Source organism: Symphalangus syndactylus, chromosome 12 (genome assembly GCF_028878055.3).
Source record: "Symphalangus syndactylus isolate Jambi chromosome 12, NHGRI_mSymSyn1-v2.1_pri, whole genome shotgun sequence".
In the NCBI taxonomy this organism is placed as follows: Eukaryota; Metazoa; Chordata; class Mammalia; order Primates; family Hylobatidae; genus Symphalangus; species Symphalangus syndactylus.
The window spans coordinates 64,384,909-64,408,562 of NC_072441.2; the positions used below are offsets into that span (position 1 = coordinate 64,384,909).

Consider the following 23,654-nt stretch of genomic DNA (forward strand, 5'->3'; position numbering starts at 1 on the left):
GTTGTAAAGCTTTTCTGCCTTTAGTCTGTAAGCTCAGAGGGCAAGAACCACTCCATTCCCACATTAGGGGAAATCCTTGAGGCCAGACCCAGAGAAAGAACTCAGCCCGTGGTCAATGAGGATAAGCATAAGGAAATAAAGATAGAAAGAAGGCTCCCTCTCCTCTGCCTTCTGCCCACATTCTGGTTAGGTGCCACCTCGAAACCTTTTGAGCCTACAGGGTCAATCGAGCTGGGATCACAGGGAAGCCCACGAAGGGTGTTTTTAGGTTCCTGGCTAGTGAAACTCATTTAGATGGCTGTGGTGGGGAGAGAAATTCTTGGCCTACAATTAAACAGCTAACCACTAAGCTGTAGGATGGATAGGCAGCTCCCGAGGAGCTCACGTATTTCAGAGCCCAGGCTACAGAGACTGCAGCAAGGTGGCTGGGTGTTGGGAAGGGCAGGAAAGGACTTGTCACTAACCCTGAGGCCCACCTACTCTGCTATAAGCAGTGAACAATGGTTAGGAGGATTCCAGAAATGCTGCCCCCAGCTCCACCAGGGTGCAAGCTAGTTGAACAGATATGTTGTCCAGGTGTTCAAGAAATAATCTTCACTCCTTTGCTTGCACAGAGGTGATCAGGCTTCTCCCCCATTTCAGCATCTTCAGGGAGATCAGGCCGAAGCCTCTTCAGACATCAAGTCATCTTTCATAGCAGGTAAGAATCATCTAGAATCTCTTACTTGCTTTTGCTTTGAAGCATTTTTCTTGAGGCACACAGGCTTACCCTTCCACAGCCTCTGTGTGGGAGTTGCCTCTGGTGTGATACAAGTCAGGAGAATCTTGGTCCCCGTACCACTGCCCTCTCTGGAGGAAACTACTCCCGGGGCCTTTTGGAAGGGCTCTGGATGGGCTTTATGGTGGGTCTTGGAGGGAGGGTCTATAGCAAGGTGCCATAATGACCGGCTGAGGCTGCGAGCCCTGGGTCCTTCCGTTCTCCCCTCACTGGCACATACCAGATTTGACCGCGTCTCAGGTGTTGGCGATTTGCCTTTTCAAGATTCCAGTGTGATAAATCTGTTCGTTCCCTTTCTTTCCCAGAAACTGAAACTGCAAACACCAGTGGTTCCAACCCCAAGGGAAGCAGAACCTCTGTTCTGTGAGGTAGACTTCCCTTACCCCTAAACTCTCCCAATTTTTGCTTCACTCTTTCCTCCTCTGTAGTTGCATTCACACAGATAGAACTCCCAGGCACAAGTCTGTTGTGCGTGGCAGTGATGAAGAAGGCTTTACTGATGTGTTTCAGGATCATTGGGATCCAGGTAGAGACAGATGGCTGGACATAGAAACAGCCAGGGGTAAGCAGAGAGGTACAGAGACAAGGGAGACAGGGACGGACAAAGGGTAAGGATTGCCGTGTGGTCACTTGGCAGCTCTGCGCAGGTCAGCTGGGCAGTGGGGGCCCAGGCTCAGTTGACCTCACCCACCTGGGGGAATGGAGAGAGAACTCAGCAATAACTGACTTCTTAGCCTAAAAGCTTTTGCTATAAAAGGAGAAAAAAAAATCCCTCACAAAATGCATTGTTTTGGTTCAAAGGTGTTGGGTCCATGGAGAAAAACATTTCACAAAAATCCGTTGGTGTTTTTGCTTTCCACCTTTTCCCATGAATAAATATTATCCATTAAGAGCCTTGAAAAAGGTGCTTAAATACACAGTGTTATATTTTCTTTCTGTTTTGCTTGTGACAACTTGGCCTCTTTGCTGCTCTTGGTCTTGTATTTTCCTCACTGGGGTCTCCAGAAACGATTGTTATTTGGTCTGAGTCTGAGGCTCCTCCATCCAGGCCATGTCCTGGCACATAGCCTATATCTCCCGGCCCATCCCCGACCCCCCCACCCTCCCTCCCTTCCTCTGGCCCCAGTGAGATGCAGTATCACAGGGCTATGTCCACGCTAGCAGCGTGAACCTCAGGTGCCCCTTTGCTACCTGTTTTTCCTTCCAGGCACAAGTCTCAGTGCTAGGGGTACAATGGGGCAGGCAGAAATAGTGGGGAAAGGGGGGAGGGAGTGGTCCCAGTGGCCACCCACCAACATGCCAGTCCCCTTCATTCCCCACTACCCCCTCTGGCCCTCTGTCCAGTGGTTTTACAAGGCGGAGACCTTGACAACATTGCTGGCTATGGAAGGAATGTTCGTGTTGGGGCCTGGGCTGGCAGGGGGTGGCCGACTTTCCCCCTCTGGGGTTAGCGCTGGGGGAGTGGGGATGCTGATGATGGCTGTGGTGATCTGGGATGTTTTGCAGTTTGGTCTCAGTCCGTCGTCTGCTTTCAAATTAAGGCTGGAGCGACTGGGATAGAAAAGAGTGAGTTGATGATGGTTCCTGCTGGCCAGCATCCCAAAGCTCCCTTGACCCCCTACATTTCTTGCTCATGGTAACTAGGAGGATATTTTGTTGTGCCTCTATCTCTGCCTTTTGTAATCAACTTGTAATTATCCGTTCTAATTATTATTCCCAAACTACTAGCAATTATCAAGTTGTGTATAGTAGGCTTTGAACTGCAGAGTGTCCATCACCCCCACCAGTGATTGTTTACCTATCATTTGTGGCATTTGGCATTTGCATTCCCTGAATTCTCTGCAACCCATTTGGAGGTAGTGGGAAGTGGCCTAAATATAAGCAGACAGGGAGGGAAAAGTCAGTCTCTGGGATTCAAATCAACCTAGGATAAGCCATGAGTAACACAGATATGAAAACTGTTTCTCGAGAAAATGGTTGGTTCATTCCTTGTACCAGATCAGGTCATTTTTGTGTATCTAGAGACACATTATTTTATATGTATATATATAATTCTTTTTAAAGTTGTTTTTTTTTCCCTGTTATCTATTTTCAGCCTAAGCTGCTATAGTACCTACTCCAACAGCATATGAAGGGCCTTTGGGTTTCCTTGCAAGGAAAGGAGGAAGGTAGAGGGGCTCATGCATTAGATAAGGGGAGTGGCTAGAGGATTCTCAAGGTTCTCCTAATGCTGCGATTGTCTAATTCTGTGAATGGGATGATTCGAGCCTTTGTGGCTGATGGGATGGAAGCCACCCACCTGGTTGTGAGGGAGGGCTGCTCACTGCCCTGGATGTGGATCGTGCTGAGCTCTTGCATGCTGCGCAGGCGAGTAGCTGGCAGGTTAGAATTGGGCAGGTGTGTGGTCTTCTTACTACGACGGGAGCAGCAGGTGGTAGTGAGGCCTGGGTGGCTGGACAGTGAGGGACTTCTTGTGGATGGGTAGTTCTGCATTGAACTCTCCATGCAGTTCTGCTCAAACATCTGCTCATCAATAAACTCGTGGTTCTGCGGGAGGCAGAAGGAGAAGAAGTAGGAAAAGGAGGTAGGGAGGAGAGAGGTAAGCCCCTATACTCTGTATGGCTGCCTGTCTCTGTTCTGGACCTTAAAGGAAGGGCTCCCAGCTGCCCGGATGACAGATAAGCATTCAGGAGGGGTGATGTCCCATGGGCATCCAATGAGGACAGAAAGAGAATCATATTGGCAGCCCTGGCCATCAGCTCAAAGGGTAGGGACTGCAGTTGTGAAATCATGATGTGACATATACTTCACCTACAGCTTTGAGCTGAAGGGACATACAGGACACAGAGGAATTCAATGGCATCATCACAGCTAGAAGCAAAGACTTTACTTTCCAGGCTTTGTACAAGATCTGCCAGAGGTGGCAGATAAGGAGTCACTGACTGTGGGAAGTGGGTATGCTAGGTTGTCTTTCCTGGATTTAACAGGTAAGGGTGTGACAAAAACTTTTAAACATGGGGGTCATTCACAGAATTGGGAGAGCATTGATCCTGAAGGCCACTGGGGCAAACTGTCAGGGATAGGGTTTCTTTTAATTATTTTTCCCCACCTGATTATGGGATATGAGTCCTTAATATACCTGGAGGCACAGGATTCCCTAGGTCAAGTGTAAGCACGGGAAGGGATTGCTAACTATCTCCTGACTGGAGGCCATTGGGATGGGGTATAGCTGAACCCAGGATAACTAAAAAATGGCTGTTTGGCCAAGATGACTACAAATCTATGGCATTGATGGTCTGGCTAAGGCTGCCAGAGTGAGGAGAAAGTCTGAAGAGAAATGGCATGAAAACAGAGTTCAGGGAAAGACCAGCCTGGTGGCAAATACCAGGAGTCCCCACGGAGCTGGGATGTGGCACAGAGAGATGTGGCACATGGAGACTCACAGGATACCAGCACTGGTGCCATGTTCCACCACCCCTTCCACGCCCCTGGGGAGGTCCAAAGAGGGAACTAGAAAGACAGTTGGGTGGTTCAGCACAAGAAACTGGAAGCCTGAGCTGGTGCTGGGTGTGACAGCAGAGGTAGGAGGAACCCCAGAAGAATCAGCAGCACATGCACAGAACCAGGCCGGGGGGTAAAAAGGGGAGAATCCACAGACTCAGAATTATCAGAGAGAAAAACATCAATTGAATTTTTAAAAAGTTATACCTTGATGGTGGAGGTTCGTACAGATAACAGGGGATCATCCACAAGATAGGACAACCCCTACAGGACAACATGCCAACAGAAGATAAAAACACCATTGATTGTACATTCCAGCATTCCCAAGCCAGTTTTGACATTCAGTCTCTTGATCCCGGCATTCCACCCTTTGAGTCAAACATTCCACCCCTCATTCCCAGCATTCTGCCTCCTTCCTCCCAACATTCCACCCTTTAGCCCCAACAGGACCCTGCTCAACCCCAACATTCACTCCTTCTATCCCAACATTCTGCCTCTCCTGCCCCAACATTCCACCCCTTGAGTCCAACATTCCTCCCCTAAAATCCAGCATTCCAGAGCTTTAATCCCAATATCTCACCCCCACAATCCAACATTCTTTCCCTCAAATTCAGCATTCCATCCCTTCAATGCCAGCATTCCATCCCTCAAGTCTAAAATCTCATTTCTTTAATGCCAACATTCCAGCCCTTCAAACCCAAATATTTTCACCCATATCCTTTCAATTTACACATTCCACCCAGCACATGCAACTTGGAAAGGGCAGTTGGGTCCGGGCCTATCCCTTTGGCAAGCTCAGAGTCTTTGAGAGAAAGTCTAGATATGAATATACGTTCTTGATTATAAATCTTGTAACTAGGGTTTGCAGAGCACCTTCCCATTTTGGAAGTCCTTATTGGGTTCAACTGCCATCCACAGTGTCCACATTTGGCTCAGATAGAGTCATCGAAGCCAGGCATGGTGGTCTGTACCTGTAGTTCCAGCTACTTGGGAGGCTGAGGTGGGAGGATCACTTGAGGCCAGGAGTTTTAAAACCAGCCTGGGCAACATAGCAAGATCCTGTCCCTGCAGCCCCGCACCCCCCTCCCCACCAAAAAAAAAAGGAGTCATCTAACATTTATTCTCTCTACATCTGGGAGGCCAGGATATGGAACATCTAGAATTAGGAAGTTCCTTCCTTAGGGTACTCAGCCCTGACTGTAGACTCTTTGGGGAGGAGGTTCTAGAAAGGAGGAGGAAGGCTTTCATTTTGTTTCTCCTTGGCTTTTCTACCCTGACCTCTCTTCCCTGCCTACTATTCCTAGCAGTTTCTGCCAAGGGTCCAGGGTTGGCCCCACTGCCCTTCCTTTCAGTTTGATGGTTAGGCACAAGCATCATTCCACACTCCAGCTGTGGCACCCTAAACCATGGCTCTGTTTTAACAATCAGCCTGTTAGCATCTGGACTCCCTGAGAACCACCGGGTGACTGGGCAGGGGTGGGGGCGGGGGTGGTACTTCTGAATCCTAGTTGGAGAAATACATGCACTGCCTCCTTCACACGCTGTCTGCAGGAGGATGTAGGGAGCCAAGGGGCCCACAGGCTGCATCAACCCAGCCCCAGAGGTGGGACAGAAATCAACACTCTTCTCTGCCGTTCTGTACAAATTCAGCTCAAGCTTTGAAGGGTGATGCCCGTCAGAACTGAGAAACTGATAGGCAGACGCCTAAGTCCTCAGTAATCAAGAAATGGGCCGTGGAGATGAGTGTAGGAGTGTGTGGGAGGCCGGGGGAGTGGCCTCCTCAATGCTCCTGCAGGACAGAGCTGGTCTCCCACCCTGGTGACCTTGCCCCACTCCTCAGGGTCTTCCACCTGAGGGCCAGTAGATCCCATCACTACCTTTTCGATCTGAAGGGGACAGACTTTGACTTCTGGCCCAGAGTGAAGATGTGAGTACAGCCTTAGAAAAGGGTCAGGGTCAGCGATGAAAAGGAGGTGGCAATGGGCTGGGACTCACAGTGGTTTTTTCCAGGCAGTGCAGCAGATGATGATGCTGGCTCTCGATGAGTGAGGTGGTCTTGCCCATGTGCTCCTCTTCTGGGGTGCCCTAGTAAAAAAGGAAGAGAGATTGAGTAAAAAGTTGGTGGCTCTTCCCCTCTCCAGCTCCTTCATTTCTCCACTAAAGGTCAAAGGGCAATAGAATAATCAAATTTTTTTTATTTGACCAAATTTCAGGGTCAGCATTGAATATGCTAGGCTTTGGGCTCAGGGGCCCTTGGTCTAAATCTGGTTTAGGGGTAGTGGTGATAATCCTATGGAAGTGGTGTGTGAATGGGGGGCTGCTACCTGGGGAAAGTTTGGAAACATGTCCTCCGTGGGGTTCATACTGGGGCTCTGGGGTGGGAGGGCTGGTGTCCCGGGAAAGAGGAAGCAAGCCCATCTGCCCCTTTATGTTCCCCAGCCCAGGTCCTCTAGGCACCTACCGTCAGCTCCAGCGCCTCGTTGAGGAGTCCGTTGCGCTTGCTGTGCAGGTATGCATTCGAACTGCCTGTTTTGGCCACACGGATCCTGGCAAGGCGGGCCTTCTGTGATTGGCAGAGATAATAAAAGAATGAGGGAGACCATGGTACAAAAAGACAGCAAGCCTGGTGAAGCTGTGAGGCTGGCTTCCCAGGTGACACCTGATGAAGGGGATGAGGCTGTTTCTCTCCAACCTCATGCATCTCCAGTTACAGACCCAGGGACTGGGTCTGAGAGGTTGTGTACCCACTTTGTATAGTTTGGTTGGGTCAGAATTCCCAGGAGTCTCCACTCATCTCTCCAGCCCGGGTATAATCCTGGCAGGAGAAATATCACTCATCCAAGCTCTCTTCTCCCAAAGGTTTCATGACCTTTATCTACTCAGTATTGCAAAATGCCATGTGCTATTCAGTTGCGCTACTCAGTTTTCTTATCTCTAACTAAACTGCAAACTCCTTAGAGGAGTGTATGTGCTAGCTGCCCTGATTCTCCTCTAGGGTCCAGTACAATTTTCTGCATATAGTAGGTCCCCAAATATTAGTTAAGTATGAGAAAAGCAAGGAGTGTGCCTATGTGCTCTTCAATGCTTCTGAACTCCTCTGCAATTTTTTTCTTAGCACTTATTACTAAGGAAATATATGTTTTATATATTTATCTTGATACTTTCTCTTTCTCTTCCACTAAAATGTAAATTCCTTGAGGGCAGGAGTTTTTGCCTTGTTTACTGATGTACCCCCAGTAAACAGTAGGTTCTCGATTTTTTAAGTTAATAAAACACATTTACAATTGTATTTCTGTCTTTGGGAGTGGATTCATGCATGTATATGGTGGTTTTTTTTGTTTGTTTTTTGTTTTTTTGTTTTTTTTTGAGACGGAGTCTCGCTGTCACCCAGGCTAGTATGCAGTGGCGTGATCTCGGCTCACTGCAACCTCTGCCTCCTGGGTTCAAGCAATTCTCCTGCCTCAGCCTCCTGAGTAGCTGGGATTACAGGCACCCACCAACACGCTCAGCTAATTTTTGTATTTTTAGCAGAGATGGGGTTTCACCATGTTGGCCAGGCTGGTCTCAAACTCCTGACCTCAGGTGATCTGCCTGCCTTGGCCTCCCAAAGTGCTCGGATTACCGGCGTGAGCCACCGTGCCTGACCGCATGTATATATGTTAATATATATTTATTTTGCTGCGCATGACGGTGGGAATGAGTATAGGTACATGTGAGAGTTGACCGGGTGTGCATAAGAAGGGAGGATAGGACACATTTCTATACACTACTTGGCTTTAAGTAGGACAACTGAAACTCTCCCCAGCTCCAACCTGGGAAACCTTCAGCAGAGAAGGTCCACTGCAGGAGGGCTGCATGGTATCAAGCTCATCTCTCCTGCTTGCACAGGGAGAAGCTGAACACATTACACATGCTGGCTGCCCTTCTCCTTCCTAATGACTGTAATCATTGTCACTATGACAGTAGCACAGCCAAAGAGAAAGGACTAAGGAATGAGACTGAGAGAGGGAGAAGGGACTGGGTAGAGGTTTCTTGCTAGTTTAAAAAAATGCAGCTTGAGGTTTGGGCTCTGTAGATCTATTTACAGCTCCAGGTGCTTGCTACTGGAAGCAGAACAGCCCACAAGGATAGCAGACCCATCCTGGAGTAGAAGGTCCCTCCTGGCTCTGAGCAAGTCCACATGTGACTTCAACACGGACTCTAAGCAGGAAAAGGGTCCTAGGGAAATTGTGGCAATTTCCACTTCTTGTCACCCTCTCCCCAAGTGTCCTGCTGGGCTGGTTCATCTGCTAAAAGGAGACCACGGTCTCAGGGGTTCAGGTGGTCAACAGAAACACAAAGGACGTATATCTCTTGCTTCCTGGGAACTATCTCCTTGCAGAAACAATTCAACTCCCTTCCCAGGCTTCCAAATGTGGGGAAGGGGCCAGGACTTGAGCCTGAAAGATCTTCCTTTAAGTCTGAGGAAGACTGCTCCTCTTGATGAAGGAGAGAATAAAAAGGGGAACCTGGGAGAGAAAGGATGATGGCAAATCAGCCCTATCATTCCTCCTCTCTACAAGCAGAGAACATTGATTAGGGGGCCAGGACAGTTCTACTCTGTGGGAATCCTGCTCCAGCCCTCCCCTTGGCTAGATGTTTACATTCAAGCAAGTTCCTCATATTTGAGGATGTGGCTGCAATTGCTTTAGGTGAGTGCTGGGTGTTGAGAGTTTCATATGGAAATCCAATTGTGTCAAGCTTATTATAGTCTTATATAATTTGATTGCACCACTTGGAGCCAGACCGTTCTTGTATCTGGGGTCCGTCTTCATTAGTTTCTAGAGATGAAAGATTCTCCTGTTCTTCTTTGTGGCACTTCTTTTAATCATATCTTACCCTGGGCTCTATTAAAGCAACAGATTGTCATATCAAATGTACTAGATCATTTAATCTCTTCCCACACAGGACAAAGAGGTTTGCAATGGATTTACAGAACCATACCCAGCATATGAAATTTGGTGGGGCTCTATGGCTTGGTTTTGAGCTCTTGGGGGCTGGGGCATGTGGCTTATGCATATTTTTATCTGTAACATCCAACACAGGGTTTCACACTGAACAGGTGCTCAAGCAAAGTTTATGATGGCCGAGGAAGGAAGAAGATCCTATGTAGTTGGCTGGAAGGCCATGCTTATACTGCCACTGTAATGGGCTTAATCCTTGAGTGGATTGGTCAGCTTCACCCTCTTCTATGGCCTTAAGAACAATGTGAGAGTTAAAAGAGAGCTTAGAGATCATCCAGACAAATTCAAAGACAAAAAAAAAAAAAAAAAAAAAAAGGAGGATGTGAGGGAAGTGACTTATCCAGGCAAAGGCAGTGGACGATCAAGGCTTCAGCTCAGGACCTCCAACTTTCAGACTGAATGCTGCTTCCAGAACATTCCTCTCCTTTCCTGAATTTTCACCATCAGACAAGTTTCAAAATTCAAGCAAAGCCCAGGAGATTGCATTTTCCACAAATGTGGAGACTCCAGGTTGGGGGAGAGGGGATCTGGAAGGAGAATGCTGCTACCCTAGGTACAGTTGCAGGTACCATCTATGTTCAAGCCAATAAACTTCTATCAATCCTTGGGAGGCCTCTCACAATTAAGCACTTTCTTCCTATCTGGCTGATGGGTGCCTTTTAACCATGAGTATTTCTATCTCTTGTTCTTGGAGCGGCAGAAGGAGGAGAAAGAGAAAGAAATGGAAAGGCCAAAACATGGGCAATTGCATTCTGGGACATTTATTTCAGAGAAATTAAAACTTATGCTCACATAAAAACCTCTACATGATTGTGCACAGTAGCTTTATTTGTAATAGCCCAAAACTGAAATCATCTCTGGTGTTTCTCATCAGGCAAATAAACAAACTGGTACATCTGTACCATGGATACTACTCAGCAATAATGAATGGATTACCTATACAGCAACTTGGATGAAAATCCAGGAATCATATAGAATGGAAAAAGCCAATACCCAAAGGTTACCTATTGCATGAATTCCTTTATATAACATTTTTGGAATTAAAACATTTGTAAATGATGGAAAAATAAATGGTTGCCAGGGGTTAGGGACAGGGCAGGGCTAGGGCAGAAGGTGGGGTTATGAAAGGGCAACCCATGGGATCCTTGTGATGTTGGAACTGTTCAGTCTCTTGACCGTGGCAGTGGATGCATTAACTTATCACTCACACACACACACACACACACACACACACACACCCACACCTGTCCAAGTAAAACTGGAGATATCTGAATAAGATTGGTAGGTTGTACAATGCCCATATCCTGGTGGTGATATATAGTACTACTGTTTTGTAAAATGTTACCACTAGGGGAAACTGGCGGACAAACTTTACAAGAGATTGCTCTGTGTTATTTCTTACAACTATGTGAGCATCTATAATTATCTCAATAAAACATTTCATTAAAAAAAGAATATGGGTATGCACCAGAACTGGAGATGGGGATGAAATGCCCCAATCCAGATGTTCCTCTCTCTCTGTCTACTGCCAGACCTCCCCCTATCTCCAGTTCACTTGGCTCAGAGGACACAGTATCTAAGGCAAATAGTAATAGACTAATCTTAGTAATAATCCCAAGCAAACCAGTCATGGGAAGAGGATGACGATATAGCTACTATAACTCCCAAGTATGTGGTCTGGGCTGAGAACTATCATTAGTTTCCTTCCCATCCCATATTTCCACTTTCCACCAAATCCTCTGGACCTACTTGCCTTGACCCATGGTGACAGACTCAATGCTGGAACAGCCAGTATTTTTTTTCCCTCTTATAGGAAGCCCAAGGTGACAGAGACAGAGCTGAGCAGCCTTGAGGAGAAACAGTATCCAGGCAAGGTGAAAACACTGTAAATATTTACTCTGATTTCAAGGGGATACAGAAGAGGGAGAGGGAAAGGGGCAGGGCGGGAGGGAGACCCATCTTTAGCAGCCAGAGGATGGAAGAAGCCTAAGTTGCTCCTAGATTTTAATCACACAGGATGAGCTTTATAATGTCCTAGGGGAGAGCTGGGAACACGCCCGTAATCCCAGTTACTCTGGAGGCTGAGGTGGGAGGATTCCTGGACCCCAGGAGTTTGACTCCATCCTGGGCAACATAGTGAGATCCCATCTCTAAAATAATAATAATAATAAATCAATTCCCAGGTGAAGGGAAGGTAGCTGTAGGAGCCACTGAGAACACAGCTGGAATGGGCTGTCACTGGTGTGTGCACAGCCGTGGGCTAGTGTGTGAGCTGAGGATTCCTGTGAACCTCACCTGCTCTGCCAGAAACCTGTGTCAGCCCTAGCCCCTTGGGGGCGGGGCCACTAGAGGATCCCTGGCCCTTCAGGGTCTCTGGTTCCTGAATGTGGGAAGGAGATCACAGTTTCTGCGTAACAAATTTAGACCCTATTCAAATTTGCTGCCTGACTTGAACAGGGAAAGAGGTAAGATTTCCATTTCTGGGATGACTGGCAGGGAACAGGAGGTAGGGAAACCCTGACCTTGGGTGAAGAGGTAGGAGATAGGCATGTATGGGACAGAAAGGATGACGGACAGAGCCAGAAGATAAATCTTAAGGTGGCAACTTAACAGACCAGGTCAGGATAAATAAAAGCAGAGGCAGAGGGGACAAGAGGGCAAGGAGCCAACCATAAAAGCACACAGAAGGCGATAGGCTGGAGGTGAGAACCAACTGGATTCACTATACAATTATATTTATTATACATTTTGGAGCTAGCTTTCATAACCTTTATAGCTTTGTGATGGTAGGCATACACAGATCTGTTCTGAAATTCTGGATTTCTTCCTGCATAACGACATTAACATCCCTTTGAGCCTTTACACCCAAGGCAAGCCCTGCTACCTGGAGGTTATCCCTGCAAGCAGAAGGCCAGTAGCAGGGATTCTGTAGCAAGGAAAGAATCTGGCTGCAATGCATAGGGCCGACCACATAGTATGTGCTCAGTAAATGTTTGCGGAATAATGGATAAAAGAATAAAGTAAGGAGACAAACCCCCAAGCCTCCAAAAGCCAGTCTTTCAACAGTTCTCCTCCTGTCCATTGTCCTCAGAAAGGCTCTGGCCATAACCCCTGGGGGCTGAGATGCTGCTGAAGGGGCACCACAGTTCAGCCCAGATCTGAAGACAATGAAAAACACCGCTTTCCCACTTCCCCAACCCAGATATCCCTCTTCTGAGAGGAAACCTGGGGAAAGTCACTACTCAGGAACTTCACTGGCTAGATGCCTTAAAAATGCAAGTGAACAAGAGTTGGCTGAGTTGATAAGTTGTTCTGGAAACAAGGTTGAGGGCTAGCTGGAAAAAGAGGCTTCTTTCCGAGCACCAAAGCCTTCAGACATTTTTCCTCATTGCATGGGCAAATGACCGTATTTTACTCTCTCCTGCCATTTTCAGCAGTGTGTATTGAACATAATCTAAAACTTTCCCCAGGACTGATGGTTAGTCTCCTGATCACCAACTGCAGTTGACTTCAGTGCCTTTGCCCTATGATATCTTGGAAATTCCTAAAGCCTGTTGTGCCATTTGTCCCTGAACTCAACGGCCTCAGGACGCTCTCCTTTCACAGTATTTATTTTTCTTTTCAACAAATTTATTTTTGCCACTGGGTTTTGTATAGGCTTTTATAGGATATTAAAAAGAGATTATGTTTCCTAGTAAGCTCTTGGCTGGGAGAGGGAGGAGTGCGGGGATGGCTGAGTGGCAGTGGCTGAGGGAGTGGAGGTGGAGCCAGGGGCCAAGGAAATTGCCAAAAAATGTCCAAAGAGGGATAATCAGCTTACAGATAATTGAGGGTTCAATGCCTTTTGGAACTGACCGGGGGTGGAATTCAGGAGACTGGTGAGCAGGAAGGGACCGAAGCTACCTTACCTTGCAAAGCCAGAGGCCGTCTGTGCAGTGATCCTCTGAGGAGCTCTAGGCCTGGCTCCCTGACTGGTGCTCCCCCGCATCCTTTACACTGCCCCCGCTTCCCTGAGTCTGAGGCTTACCTTTTGTGCCCTGCGTTTATCAGCTCTCTGATTCTGGTGGTAAATCCGGCTAAAGTTGGAAACAATCACAGGGACTGGCAGGGCAATGACCAGGACGCCACTCAAGGAGCAGATGGAGCCGAAGATCTTCCCGGCAATCGTCTTAGGCACCATGTCTCCGTACCTGAGAGACGGAGAGAAACAGGGTGTAAGGGAGAGAGGGTCATTTGGGAAACAAGGCAGGCTTCCCTGCCAATCATTCACCCATTCATTCATTCATTCATTCAGCAATTGTTTAGAGTACCTACTGTGTGCCAGGTACTGTGACATGGACCTGGGGGTGAACAAGAGAGACAAGATCCTTATGTGCAGGGAGCCAACATTCTAACAAGACCATAAACAATTAAGTGAATACATAAAAATATCGTGTCTTGGTTGGTTCTATGAAGAGACTAGAGAGAGGTGCTGCATCAGGTGGTGGGAGTGTGGTCAGGAAAGGCCTCTCTGAGGAGCTAACATTTAAGCTGAGAGCTGAATGTAAAGGATCCAGCCATGTAAAACAGCTGGGGACAAGTGTGTGTGGTAGGGGAAACAGCACGTACAGAGGCCTTGAAGTAGCAGGAAGGAGTTTGGCCTGATCTAGGAATTGTCAAAGGGTCAGCATGACTGGACACCACGAGAGGAGGGTAAGGCAGGCAGGGGCCAGATCACGCAGCGTCTGATGGGCCATGGGGAGGGATACGGGTTTATCCCATTCAGTGAGGCGCCATGAGGAGTTTTAAGCAGAAGAGTAACAGAATCTCATTTATGATGATAACAACAAATAACAAACTCACGTATTCATGTGGATTTGTAATTTACAAAGCACTTCTACATATTTAGCTCACATAAGCCCCATGAACCCTGTGAACTTTGTATTCTTATCCCCATTGTACAGATGCAGGAACTGAGGCTGAGATAATTACATGGACTGCTCTCATTTGCTCAGCTGGGATTAAAAGCCACTCTTCTTGCTTTTGTCTATTTTCCAGTAGCCATAGCATCTCAGAGGGGGACCATGAGCTCTGAACCTCAGCCCCTTAAAGCTGTGAAGCCACTTTGGCACTGTGCTGGCTCCTCTCAGAGCTTGGAGAAACTCTTTTAAGTACTTCACAGCCTAGCAGCTCAGCTGCCCTCTGGGACCAGGTTGGCCTGGATCCTACTCAGTTCTGGGCATGCAGGCCAGAGCCTCTGTCCCCCCAATCAATAAGATACTCTCCACAGTGGTTAAGTGTTTAGTCTCCTCTTTATTGAGATAATTGAAAGGCCTTATTAAGCAAAGAGCTGTGATTACTCCTTCGACTAAAGCCAGAAACACCATCTCCCCTGCCTCTGTGCCCTCTGGGTGTCTGGAGCAGAAACAAGCTTAGGATGACCAGGAATTTTTTCTGCTAAAATAGGCTCAAAGTCATCTGTCCTGAGGAAACCACGGGGCTTGGGTTTCCAGAGAGGATGTGGAAGGGGATGGGGCAAGCTATTTCAGAAGTATGAACACCCAAGAACTTGGTGGAGGACATGGCAGAGGTAGACGGGTATTTGGTGAATGAATGAATGAATGATCTCACTTAAGCCTCTCAATTCCCTGTGAAGTAGGCTCCTGTTTTGAGACTGTCTTCCTTCTCCTTCAGTGTTCATGCCCTTTGCCCTGGCTCAAGATTTCCTGGACGTGCACTAGCATTAAGGCCTGTGCTAGAGCCTTCTAGATCTTTGCAGCTAGGATTGTCTCCTCTGCCATGGTACTCAGGAGAGGCCTCCAGGGAAGTGGTTGAGAACATGGATTCTGAATTTAGATAACGTGGGTTCAAGACTCACCCCGCTCCATAAAATAACTGTATGATCTTGGGGGGATGTTACTCTGGGCCTTAGTTTCCTTGTCTGTAAAATGAAGATAATAACAGTAACCTAGATCATAATCCTATTGTGACATATACAGCTCCACAAACAATAGATACTATTACTTTTAGCTAGGCATTCTGAAAACCACAGTCTCTGTTGATGGGAAACTCTAAAAACACAGTTGGTTGTCCCAAGTTCAAATAGCCCCATTGATGAAGAAAAGGGGGCTGCCTCTGAGATATATCACCTTAGCTGGGATTTTCAGATGACACAACTGAAAGGGGGCCTGCGGGCACAGGGCTGTGGATGAAAATAAAGCATGGCAGGAGTGCAGAAGAACAATGCCAGAAAGGCTGCATTTCAGAGTGACCAAGGCTGGTGAGGAATGCTAAGGACAACAGAAAGATTGCTTCATCCATATGAAGAAAGTGGCAGAAGGGAAGCCATGCCTCCTGCTGGGGCAGATGGTCTGCTAGTGACAGATGACAAGGAGAAAGCCGAACAATCCACTCCCAGGCATCCTCTGCCTTCTCCACCGGGAATAAGGAGCTGCATCTTGGAGAGGCTGGAACAAATGCCAAAAAGAAGGATCCAGAGCTTAAAGTAGGAGACAGGAGAGCAGGCAAGTGTCCAGCTGAATTCAGTAAATTTACATCACAGGCCCACATGAATCCCACCCGGGAGACAGGATGAATGTGCAGATGGGGTTGCAGAACACTGCCCTGGATCCTTGAGAAATCATGGTGCAGCAGAAAATTACCAAGAGACTAGAGATGGAAAATGGCAGTATTGAATTTTTAAAGAAGGCAAAAGGAGGTCTGAGAAACCACAGACCAATAGGCTTGGTATCCATAAAGTGTGCCATCAAATTGCTGGCAGAATTCGAGAGCAGATTATTAAGTAGACAGCTTGTGAATACTTGGAAAATAAGCTGTATTGGTTCACTAGGCACACATCTTGCCAAATTAACCTTATTTCTTGTTTTGACAGTGAGGTTAGCTGGTTGGTAGATCAGGAGACTGCTCCAGACCTACTGCGTCATGATTTTAACAAGATGTGTTCTTGTCCCAGTTCTTTATACCCTTGACAAGCTGGAGGAGTGTGGTGTGGATAGCAGTGTGGTTAGCAGGGTTTGCACAACCATCTCCAGTCTTCTGGCACTTCTCAAAGATTACCAACTGTGGTCCTATGCCAGCAAAGGAAGTTCATGGTTTTCATGTTAAAATGTCTCCTTTAATGAAAAAGGAAATAAGTAAATGAAATAAAGAATGGATCTCAAGTTATGAGTATGTTCAGTGGTATGTTCCAGAATTTTTCAACAACTTGTAAAAGCCAGAGGGAGGCAGCATGGCCTAATAATTAAGAGAGGACACTGGAGTCCAACCTGGGTTTGAACCCTAGTTTACATTAGTTACCAACTAGTTAAGTGACCCTGGGGCGTTTATTTAACCTGAGCCTCTATCACTTATAAAATGGGTTTATATCCCCAGGGTTGTTGCGATAATTAATGAGATAATTCAAAAGAAACACTTAATTCAGTGTTTGAATAACTGTAAATTGTCTAGAATTAGCCAGTGTAGTGGGTACCTATTGTTTTGTCTGCTGACACCCTAATAGGAACTGTGTCCCTCATTCCCATGATGATGTAAACTTGTAAACTGTCCAGATAAGCTGCCATATTTCCCATGCCCCGATGCCCACTTGACCCAGCTGGTGAGCTCAAAATAGGGCATCTCACCCAAGCTGAACCAATGACTTCCTTTCCTGGATGTTTTAAAAGCTTTACTGAGACACAATTTACATACCATAAAATCCAACCATTTAAATTGTACATTTCAATGGTTTTTAATGTATTTAGAGAGTTGCACTCACATCACCGCAGTTTAATTTTAGAGCACTTCATAACCCCTAAAAGAAATGTGTACCCATTAGCAGTCAGTGACCATTCCACACCCCACCTCTCAGACTTAGGCAATCATGAATCTACTTTCTGTCTCTATAGATGTCCCTGTTTTGGACAATTCATGTGAACGGAACCATATATGTGGATTTTCGTGTCTGACTTCTTTCACTGAATGTGTTTTCAAGGTTCACCCATGTTGTAGCATGTATCAGAACTCCATTCCTTTTTATGGCTGAATAACATTCCACTGTCTGGATAGACCACATTTTGTTAATTCACTCATCAGTTGATGACAGTTGGATTGTTCCCACCTTTGAGTTATTCTGAATAATGCTGCTATGAACATTTGTGTACAAGTTTTTGTGTGGACACGTTTTCATTTCTCTAGGAGTCATACGGTAACTATGTTGAATAGTTTGAGGAGCTGCCAAAATGTTTTCCAAAGTGGCGGTGCCATTTTACATTCCCACCAGCAATGAATGAGGGGTCTAATTTCTCCTTATCTGAGACAACACTTGTTATTGTCCATCTTTTTATAGCTATCCTGGTGGGTGTTATCTCATTGTGGTTTTGATTTGGATTTTCCTGATGGCTGATGATGTTGAACATCTTTTCCCCTTCCTTGGACTTTTACGTTAGGGACCAGATCAGTCTCTTTCAAAGAAGCTGATGCTGCAACAAGCAAAGCTCTGGAGCTGTTGGCAGCCATGCTGTCTGCCATGGGGAAAAGCGGGATTGCAGTCGGGGAGGAAGAAGGCTGGCACTAGCAGGAGATGCATGATGGAAAGGGCAGTGATGGAGCTGGAGTTCCTGTTCTAATTCTTACCGAGGACCAGCTGTACCCCTGAGTTTCCTGTCGCTTAGCTGTTCCATCTTTCCTTGGACTCTGCTCACTAACAAATTACTGTTTCTGTTTAACCTTTTTTCATTTAGATCCTGTGGTAATGATGGTGATGAGGCTGCTAACTGGTGATTGTTTGAAAGTAAGTTCCTCACGTTTCTAAATGACAGAGCTACTATGAATTGAGGTCTTTAGGAGTCAAAAAGGATTTTAACAGGTTGTAATCATGGGTGAAACCAACCAGATTAATTTTAACAAAGATAAATGAGAACACCAGCATTTTTATTCAAATAATCAATGACGTATAGCTGATGGGAAAGACCTGGCTTCAAAAGAGTCTCTGTTAAAAATCACCAGGGAATTTAACTTCAACATCGTCCACCAGTATAAACAGGCTGTTAAAAACCTAATGCCATCCTTGGCTGGATTGATGGGAGTGCAGTGTCTGGAAAAAGGGAGTGGGTGTTGTACTCTGCTCCTAGATGCAGACCATTTCTAGGCTGCTGTGTCGAGTTCCGGGCACTGTATAGTCTATAGGACACTGATTAACTGGATCATGTCTAGAGAAGGGAGGCTGGGATGGTGAACTGTCTGGAATTCCTCTCAAGGGAAATAATCAAAGGAACGGGAACGTTTGGCCTGAAGAAGAGGAGTTAGGGAATGGAAGAATGGAAAGGAACAATGTACCAGGGCCTGTGCTAGGAACTTATCTGCATTAGTGGGTCTCACAGTAACCCACCCTATCAGGTAGGGTTAACCCACGTTAGGGATGAGGAGCGAAAGTCCAGAGAGGACAGGAACTTGTTCAAGGTCACTCAAGTAGTAAGAGGCAGAACTACTGGGGTTAGAGCGCAGCTTGTTTTCACTGCCCCTGCTCTTTCCATCACATCCTGCTCCTCCCAGGGTCAGAGAAGGATGGAAGGGGAAGTGAGGGTGGGGCTAGGGAGAGGATGGCTGTGGAAGAGGGCTGTGAGGAGTCAGCGGGAACTTAGCCCCTTCTTTTCACCTCCCCTCAGTAGCGGCAGCACAGCACAGTGGTTAAAAGTGTGGTCTCTGAGTGCCAGACTACCCAGGGCAAATCCTGGCTCTGCCACTTGTTAGCTGGGTGACTTCGGCCATGATACTTAAATCCTCTGTCTTCAGTTTCCTGGCATTGATCAATTAATAGTACCTACGTCACAGGGTTGTTGTGAGGGATTGCATGAGTTACTTTTTGTGAAAGCTCAACCTGGCATATAGGAAGAGCTTTATTTATAAGTGTTTATTAAATAAACCCTGGGCCCAGACCATCATACTTTCTAAACTGGACTTCTGCAAAAGTCTCTTAACCAGAATTAATTCTCACTTCTACTTTTGTTCCCTTTATATATATAAAAATATATTATAATTATAGATATGTAATTATAATATATATTATTTTATATATATAAAATAATAACAATTTTTTAGCTCAAGTGATCCTCCCACCTCAGCCTCCTGAGTAGCAAGGACTGCAGGTGGTTGTCACCATGCCCAGCTGATTTTTTATTTTTGTAGATGTGGGTTTCAGAATGTTTCCCAGGCTGGTCTAGAACTCCTGCCCTCAAGTGATCCTTCCATCTTGGCCTCTCAAAGCACTTGTATTGCAGGTGTGAGCAATCACACCCAGCCAGAAGCATATTCTTTTTTTTTTTTTTTTTTTTTTTTTAAGACAGAGTCTCGCTCTGTCGTCCAGGCTGGAGTGCAGTGGTGCGATCTCGGCTTACTGCAACCTCTGCCTCCCAGGTTCATGCCATTCTCCTGCCTCAGCCTCCGAAGTAGCTGGGACTACAGGTGCCCATCACCATGCGTGGCTGATTTTTTGTATTTTTTTAGTAGAGATGGGGTTTCACTGTGTTAGCCAGGATGGTCTCGATCTCCTGACCTCGTGATCTGCCCGCCTCAGCCTCCCAAAGTGCTGGGATTACAGGCGTGAGCCACCGCGCCAGGCTAGAAGCATATTCTTAAAATGCAAATCAAAGCATGTCATTTCTGCTGCTCAAAGCACTTCAATAAATGTTTGTTGAATGTATGGGTTAATGAGTAAATTAACTCAACGTTGTTGCAAAGACTACATAGCTATTACACAGTAAACACTCATTAAATGGCAGCTAATTATGAGTGTAATGACCGTGGTGTGCAGGGCCCTTTATCCCATGGTCCCTCCTGGGGCCCACCTGGGCAGAAGACTGAAGTAGGGGAGCTAATGGTGATTCTCTAAGTCCTAATGGCATTTATGGCCTATTTTCTCTGTGGAATTTTGAAGAAAGAAGGGGTAAGAAAAGAAAAAAACAGAAACAGTCTTGGCTTAGAAAAAAAAAATTTAAGCCCAAAGTTTAAACCCAAAGCCTTATTTCCTTTTTGTCTTCCTCTGCTCATGCAAATAAGGACTCTCCTCTTCTGTCTACCCTAGCTTTGTGGGTAGGGATAGTAAGGGATGAGAAAGCCCTTTCTGGAGGTGACATCCCAGGTACAGGTGAGCTGTGGCGCCCCACCCAGAGTTAGGACTCACACTCAAACCCTATCTGGGGCCAGTGTGGAGGCAGCTGTCTGCCCTGAGCAGGTGGAGGCTCAGGGACTCTGCTTCGGTTGCTCTTTCTTTCCCAGCACATCCTCAGTAATCCACAGTAATGTCTGGACTGAGGCAAAAGCAAGGAAGCTTACCCTCCTAATATGGAAGGCTAATTAATTTGTATTAGGGCTTAGGGATAATTAAACTTTTTATCTGAACTTAAGCTGCACAAACCACCTGACTTGTACAATTAATTGCTCCCTTCATTTCTTCCTCCAGGTGCTGAGAGATAAGTGCAAGCCAAGCTCCCCCATCCAGTTTTGCCTGTCTCTCAGGTGGGGGCACGGCTGCCTATGTGGTGGGGGGTCCATTCTTTACTGGAGACCAGGGCACTGCCCAGTTAGGGCCCAGCTGCTGCGAGCTCAACCAGGGAGGCACATCTTCAATGAGTTTCTGCATGGATGATGTCTCAGCCTCACTGCCACACCCACTGCTGCACCTATCTTCTCCACTGGGATGCCCCTGAACTTGGCTTCCTGGAGCCTTAGTGTTGGGGATGGGGGTGGGGCACAGAAGCTGTCCTGTTGGGTGGGACCAGGGTGAGGAGAGTTCTTAGAGCAGACTGGGCCACCATAGAGAGTTCCAGGGATTCAGACCTCTGTGGCTTCCTCCTTGTCCAGGGGCAAAAGACAACAGTAAACCATCATGGAAGACACCAAAAATACCAGCCAGGGCTGAGTTCATCCCGTGACAAACACCTGTGTGCCTCTTTTCATGTCCAAATCCCCTTCCATGAGTAGATACTATTATTATCCCCGTTTTACAGATGAGGAAACTGAGGCACAGAGTGGTAAGTAATATGCCCAAGGTCACTTGGCTAGCCAGCTGCAGAACTGGGGCACAGACCAGGTCCCTTTGATTCCAAAGTCTATGCATAGCCACTAGTTATCTGGCCCAAGGCTATGGTTCCTGGGGAGCCAACATGGCAGGCAGCAGTCCTGGTAGAGAGCAAGGGAGGAGAACACTTCAGAGGCTACCAGATCTAGGGCATCAGCCTAGCCACAATTCTACAAAAACACTTTAGCCCTATGCTGTCAAGTCTCAAGGTGGGAGACTTGGGAAATGAAATGAAACCCCATATCACCTCTCCTTTCTACCACATGTACCCCCTACCCCCAACACACACCTCTGCTCATGTCTCTGCAGCTGGGCACTCTCCTGGGCTCACCTGCAAAGTGAGCCCTAGCAGTGAGCCAGGAACCAAAAAGATAGGATGGCTTTTAGGAATCTTGAAGTTCCTCTGAAGACACCACCTGGGGGTGGACCCAGACGGGACAGATGAGGCTCAGAGCAAGGTAATCTAATAATAATCACAGTGGCAATTCAGTAATAATTTATTTTTGTTTAGCATAAGTATGGGCCATTTAATTATCATCACCTTACAAGGTACTATTAGCCCCATTTTTGAGATGAGGAAACTGAAGCTCAGAGAAGTTAAGTAATGTGCTCAAGATCATCAGCTTATCCAAGCCAGTGCTCCACACCAGGCTTGTCTGACTTCAGAGCATTCCGCTTTCTCACTGGAGGAGGAGAGGAATGAGCTGAAGACCTGGCTAATCCACATGAGAAAGAACAGCCTCTTTGTGACAGAACGATTTATAATCCTTTGGGTATTTACCCAGTAATGGGATTACTGGGTCGAATGGTATTTCTGTTTTTAGGTCTTTGAGGAATTGCCACACTGTCTTCCACAACGGTTGAACTAATTTACACTCCCACCAACAGTGTATAAGTGTTCCTTTTTCTCTGCAACCTCACCAGCATCTGTTATTTTCTGACTTTTTAATAATAGCCATTCTGACTGGTGTAAGCTGGTATCTCACTGAGATTTTGATTTATATTTCTCTAATGATCAGTGATGTTGAACTTTTTTTCCTATGATTGTTGGCCGCATGTATTTCTTTTGAAAAATGTCTGTTCATGTCCTTTGCCCACTTTTTAATGGGGTTATTTGCTTTTTTGCTTGTTGACTTGTTTAAGTTCCTTATAGATGGTAGATATTCGACCTTTGTGGGATTGCATAGTTTGCAAACATTTTTTTTCCCATTCTGTAGGTTGTCTGTTCACTCTGTTGGTAGTTTCTTTTGCTGTGTAGAAGCTCTTTAGTTTAATTAGATCCCATTTGTCAATTTTTGCTTTTGTTGCAATTACTTTTGGCATCTTTGTCATGAAATCTTTGCTCGTTCCTATGTCCAGAGTGATATTGCCTAGGTTGTCTTCCATATCATAAAGACACATGCATGTGAATGTTCATTGCAGCACTATTCACAATAGCAAAGACATGGAATCAACTTAAATGCCTATCAATGGTAGACTAGATAAAAAAAAATGTGGCACATATACACCATGGAATACTATACGGCCATAAAAAAGAATGAGAGCATGTCCTTTGCAGGAACATGGATGGAGCTGGAGGCCATTTTCCTTAGCAAACTAAGTCAGGAAGAGAAAACCAAATACTGCCTGTTCTCACTTTTAAGTGGGAACTAAGTGATGAGAACACATGGACACATAGAGGGGAACAGCACACACTGGGACCTATTGGAGGGTGGAGGAGGGAGAGGATCAGGAAAAATAACTAATGAGTACTAGGCTTAATACCTGGGTGACACAAGTTTACCTACATAACAAACCTGCACTTGTACCCCTGAACTTAAAGTTAAATAAAAAAAGAAAGAACAGCCTTGAGACAATGGAGAAACTTTCAAAGTGGCATGAACCCAGAAACCCTGCTGGGAGGTTCTCTGGGAGATGTTTCCTGAGCTCTGCCAGTAGAGAGTCCTGGGAAAAGGGGTGGGCGACCCTTCCAGATCATTGCTGTGGTTTGCTCTGGCTTGCAGAGTCACAGCCAGTCACAGCAGCAGGCTCCTGGCCAAGATCACTTTACCACTGTTGGCCTGTGGCAATAATCTTGTCTTGCCACCTCAATGGCTGTGCTGGGTGACAGAGCTGTTCTTCTAAACCGGTGGTTCTCAAACTTTAGTGTGCATCAGAATTGCCTGGAAGGCTTGATAAAACATAAATTGCTGGGCCCCAGTCTCAGATTTCTGATCCTGTAGCTCTGGAGTGAGATGTGAGAATCTGCATTCTAAGTTCCTAGGCATCACTGATGTTGGTGATCTGGGGACCACTGCTTTAAATCATCCTCTCTCCATAG

General features: G+C 46.3%; 1 protein-coding gene and 1 long non-coding RNA gene across 5 annotated transcripts in view; one reads left to right on the forward strand and one right to left on the reverse strand.

The window, feature by feature from the left end:
• The first annotated feature begins 620 nt into the window (after window positions 1-620).
• LOC134734155 (uncharacterized) lies at window positions 621-22,647 on the forward strand. The gene is made up of 3 exons (XR_010117500.1): window positions 621-700; window positions 18,000-18,049; window positions 20,717-22,647. It is a non-coding gene; the product is annotated as an uncharacterized lncRNA (long non-coding RNA).
• The window catches only part of KCND3 (potassium voltage-gated channel subfamily D member 3), a 214,443-nt gene continuing 192,466 nt past the window's right edge, over window positions 1,678-23,654 (reverse strand). For 2 of the 4 annotated variants that reach the window (XM_063625686.1, XM_063625687.1), the window contains exons 3-8: window positions 13,310-13,472; window positions 6,741-6,842; window positions 6,275-6,364; window positions 4,487-4,543; window positions 3,078-3,325; window positions 1,678-2,329 (exon numbers count right to left, since the gene is read on the reverse strand). In XM_063625686.1, coding sequence (XP_063481756.1) covers window positions 2,128-2,329; window positions 3,078-3,325; window positions 4,487-4,543; window positions 6,275-6,364; window positions 6,741-6,842; window positions 13,310-13,472 — 862 coding nt within the window. In that variant the 3' untranslated portion in view covers window positions 1,678-2,127. Of the gene's footprint in view, window positions 2,330-3,077; window positions 3,326-4,486; window positions 4,544-6,274; window positions 6,365-6,736; window positions 6,843-13,309; window positions 13,473-23,654 lie in introns of all 4 variants that reach the window. The other 2 variants (XM_063625688.1, XM_063625689.1) reach the window with 2 other exon arrangements.